The sequence below is a fragment of the Rhincodon typus genome, chromosome 28 (genome assembly GCF_021869965.1).
Source record: "Rhincodon typus isolate 14 chromosome 28, sRhiTyp1.1, whole genome shotgun sequence".
NCBI classification, from domain to species: domain Eukaryota; kingdom Metazoa; phylum Chordata; class Chondrichthyes; order Orectolobiformes; family Rhincodontidae; genus Rhincodon; species Rhincodon typus.
The window spans coordinates 33,783,679-33,788,448 of record NC_063359.1 but is presented as its reverse complement, the minus strand read 5'-3'; the positions used below and the strand labels follow the sequence as shown (position 1 = coordinate 33,788,448).

Below are 4,770 nucleotides of genomic sequence, written 5' to 3'. Positions count from 1 at the left end.
TCCAGCTCTGCACCTTGTCATCAAGGTTTATGCATTCATTGGATTAAGAAATAATTCGTTGTCCCCATCTGAGAGACAACAGTGGTGGGTGTTGCTCACCTGCCTAGGTACCACTGGGGAAGGACATAAATGGGAAACTTGGGGAAGGTGGATTTGACACACGCACACAGTCATTTATGAACAAGAGTTTTACTGTTTTAAAAAAAGTTTATTAAAGCTCTTCAGCTTGCACTCAACAGGATAATGCACAAGGATTGTAAAGGGAAGAAGAAAGCAACATTTACATTGTGATGAGGATTGCAGATTGGTAGTGGGATCACCATGGGAATATACCCATTAAGTGACAACTGACAGTTAATTGTCAAAAAATTTTTTTTTAAAGCCAGACAAGTTGACCAATTATTTTCACGGCAACAGCCTGACCAGAGAAATAAACAAAATACTGATCATTTATTTTGTTGGGTTCAGAATGGTGGTCTATGTGCACAGGTTTTTCCTGTCTGCAAACAGCAGGACCCCCGTGAATTAATATGTAGCTTCCAGCACGAACTGCAAGCCCAACTGAATCCTACAATTTGTTTTCAGGCAGTAGAATTTTCAGTGTGGCACACTTTGATACTGCAGCTACAGATGCTGATCAACAGGGGCACTCAGCAGTCTCCTCTCAGTAGAAACATTGTCTTCCCTTTACACAGATTTCATGAACAGTCCTGATGAACAAAAAGTTTGATTAAGTGCCTCACCCTCGCAAAATGTCATACTTTCCCCTCTTTCTCCACCACCCCCCCTCCCCCAAGTCCAAATTTTACTGAATCATTCTGGGAATAGTATTGAAGAAAGAATTGACTGATTCTTTACATGTAGAAGGTGATCTTGCCCAGAGGAAACCAAGCCATTCAGCCCATTATATAGATTTACCAAAAGCTACCAACAGCCAAAGAATCCCCTGCTCCCCCTGCAGCCCAGTAACAAGTTCGATTTTATTTGAAAGCCCAATCACTTAGTCACATTCCATTTGCAATAGCTCTATATTTTAGGGGAACAAAAAAGCCTGATTCATTGCTGGTTCCAAGCGATGCAAGTACACACTACTTAAACTGCAAAGACTAACTAAACATAGGAATTTTTTAAAGTCAGTTTTTTTTTGATATAAAAGGATCATTGATTTAATTGTCATCTTCAAAAAGTGAACTAGTTAAGTCAGTCAAAATTAGTCTTGTGCATAAAGTGGAATAAGACACAGAGCTAGTGAAGTGATCTTGGCTCAGAGGCGGAGTATGGCTAAAAATCAGTGAAAACAAAAGCATCCAGCCCACTGGACAGTAAATGTTCCTTCAGTGATACTGCTGTGAAGTTCTAGACACAAACGTTTGCAGCTGCATGTGAAACAGGCAACTTTAACTGGAAAATTCTTAAAAATTGTCTAGGCAGTAATACTCCAGTAACAAGAGTAGAAGGAGCACAAAAAGCTTCTTGATGTTTTCCATGGCATTGCACACAAGAGGGGCAAATGGGGTAGGAGACCAAGTGTAGTCTTCATGTTATATGCTATTGCAAGTAGTAGGTATTTGATAGAAAGAAATAAATTCCTGACAGCAGGGAACTCTTAGTGGATCTAACCAGTGGGCCAAATGCATTGGCATTGACAGAAGGACATTAATTCATTTCGTGATCTTCCCATTTAATAGGACATGTCATTACACCCTTTATCCACTAGGGACTGCAATCCCACTACTGGGGGTGTTGCACATTTTAATTGCAACAAATACAGTCGAAGCAGAAATGGAAGAATTTGATTTTTACCTCCTGTCTCGTTCTTTGATCACATTGATCTTGTTGACTTGAACTTCTGTTTTGGCCAGGGCTTCTTGGTGTTCCCTTAACATCTGCTTCTGAAAGGGATCAAGTTTATCATCACTCTGCGTCTTCTCCTTCTCTTCCCCAGATTCACTGGCAGACCAAGAGTGACTGGAAACAACACATGGATTGATTTGATTTATTGTAAGCATGTGTACCTAAGTACAGTTAAAAGTTGTTTTGCAAGCAGTACAGGCAGAAAGCAGAAGATAGGGAGAAAAGGGTCTTTCTCAAGATGGCGGCCGGTGGCTAGTGGTGTTCTGCAAGGGCCAGTGTTGGGACCACAACTTTTCACTTCGTACATTAATGATCTATATGAAGGAACAGAGGGCGTTCTGGCTAAGTTTGCAGACTATACAAAGATAGGTACAGCGACAAGCAGTATCGAGGATGTGGGGAGGCTGCAGAGGGATTTAGACAGATTAGAAGAGTGGGCAAAGAAGTAACAGATGGAACACAACGTGGGAAAGTGTGAGGTCATGCACTTTGGCAAGAAGAATAAAAGCATAGACTATTTCTTGCAGGTTGAGTCAGTAGTTAGGAAGGCAAATACAATATTGGCATTTATTTCAAGAGGACTAAAACATTAAAGCAGGGATGTACTTTGGAGGCTTTAAATGTGCTCCAACCAGAGCTTTATATAGAGTATTATGAGCAATTTTGGACACCATACCTCAGGAAGGATGTACTGGCCCTGGAGCTGGTCCAGAACAAGTTCACAAAAATGATCCTAGGAATGAGGCTTAACATACAAGGAACATTTGAGGTCTCTGGGTCTATACTCAATGGAGTTTAGAAGGATGATGGAGGACCTAACAAACTTACAGAATACTGAGCAGCCTGCACAGAGTGAACAATGGGAAGAGGCGTCCATTGGCAGGAGAGACTAGGACCAGAGGGCACAGCCTTAGGAAAAAAAGGGAAGACCCTTTAGAACAGAGATAAGGAGAAACTTTTTCAGCCAGAGCATGGTGAATCTATGGAATTCATTACTACAGAAGGCTGTAGAGGCCAAGCCATTGGAGTATATTTAAAACAGAAATAGATAGGTTCTTGATTATCAAGGGTTACAGGGAGAAAGGGGTTTAGAAACTTATCAGCCATGATTGAATGGCAGCACAGCCTTGCTGGGCCACATGGTGTAATTTTTGCTTCCATGTCTTATCAAAGCAAAGAAGGACATACAGAACATAGGGTGCTTTGACGGACCAAGGCCCATTGTGAAAGGGGAGCAAGCCCAATCCAGATTCAGTGCAAAAACTCAAGCATACCCCATCAAGGATGGAAACTTCACAGACAAAATGTTTGTAATTGCAGGTAAAGGATGTTACACTTTCTTGACCAGCAAGATTTTTGAAATCATTATCACTTCATATTCCTTAAGGAAGAGGTTAGAAATTCAAGAACCAAATGATTAGCATTGCTATGGCACTAATATCATTGCTGCATGTTAAATTAGTAGATTGTCTTCTTAAATACTTCCTTGAAACAACAAAAACCTGGGAAGAGGGTCCAGAGGTCCGGAAAAGCAGCAAAAGGTAGTGTTCAACTACAATAAATGGTCTGTTTGACAGAAACTCATTTCCACATCTAAAGATGTTGTTCACACAGGGACAGACATTGACACATCTCCCCCTCCCAACCGTGTGGCGGTCCAGTTCAATGCTTAGTTAGGTACGTACGCTTTCATTTGCATCAGTAACCTTGGATGTACCTCTTCATCCAACCTCTGTGCCTGGAGAATTTTATTTAAAATATTTTACATTTTAAATTTTAGTTTTATCAATTTTCCTCATTACCAGGAGTTTCCTCCCACCTCCATTAGCGACATTCCTAAAAAAAAAGAAGAAATTGCAAAACTCAAACAAGTTACCCCTTTCTTAACTTAGTGGGCTAAAGAGAATCAGCAAGGGATTGAAAAGTTACAGGCGTAGGCAGATTGGATGTTAAAAGTCAGATCAGCTATGGAGCTTATTAAAAAAAAAGGTAGAACAGGCCCAAGGGCTGAGGGGCCTACTCCCACTCTTAAGTCATGTTCATATGAAAGATTCAGAACATAGCAGGCCAGAAAAAGAGTAAGATTTTGAATTTGTTTTGAAAGACAACATAGGTAAAGAAAAGATTTAAAAATAGTTTTTAGTTCAGCATACAAAGCAGTAATAAACTGTACATCTCAGCATTATTAGGTTCCATAATAGAAAATAAAAGCACTTTCACTCAAAAGAAAACTCCAATTACAACATTGCAACTTTAAACAAGATGAATCCCAACCTAGAGCAACTTGATTCAACCTCAATTACATACCAGCTATAGACAGAATCTTCAGCATTGTCTGTAGACCCATCCTCAGAATCCTCCACACCCACTACATGAGCTGAAAAGATCCCTTTGGTGGTCCTGGGGGTGATTGTTTCATACACAAACTTGCTAGAGGAACTTTGACAATTTCTCCTTGGACGGGACATGTCCTCAGCATCACCCAATCTCACATCAATAATTCTCTTCACCAGAGCCAGCTTTGGTCAGCACACCCAGTAATTTGTCAAGACATTCAAACTCCAACCCCCTTCAAATAGAGAGCTTTTAAAAATAAAACCTTCCTTTTCTTTTTCAGGTTATTTCTCAAAATAAGTTCATTGGAACAATAGCCTACTTGGTCCCAGGGTGTTAACTTAATCAGCTTTCCATTATAGTCACTGGCTCTTTCTGAACGAGGGCTGGTCCTCTCCAGTTCCAATCAACTTTTTAATTTGATCATTACACACTAAGAGTTGCCTGAGCTATAAACAGTCCTATTTGTTTCACCTGGTCAACAAGGTGCAGGGCTGGATGAACACAGCAGGTCAAGCAGCATCATAGGAGCAATAGCCTCTCTGCTCCTATGATGCTGCTTGGCCTGCTGTGTTCATCCAG

At 40.6% G+C, this 4,770-nt stretch overlaps 1 protein-coding gene across 2 annotated transcripts in view; it reads right to left on the bottom strand.

Moving 5' to 3' along the window:
- Positions 1-4,556, bottom strand: part of LOC125486371 (spermatogenesis- and oogenesis-specific basic helix-loop-helix-containing protein 1-like) — a 12,851-nt gene extending 8,295 nt beyond the window's left edge. The window contains exons 1-2 of one of the 2 annotated variants that reach the window (XM_048613581.1): positions 4,162-4,556; positions 1,804-1,968 (exon numbers count right to left, since the gene is read on the bottom strand). In XM_048613581.1, the coding sequence (XP_048469538.1) occupies positions 1,804-1,968; positions 4,162-4,322 (326 nt within the window). In that variant the 5' untranslated portion in view covers positions 4,323-4,556. The remainder of the gene's footprint in view (positions 1-1,803; positions 1,969-4,161) is intronic. The other variant, XM_048613580.1, reaches the window with a different exon arrangement.
- Between the last annotated feature and the right edge of the window lie 214 nt (positions 4,557-4,770).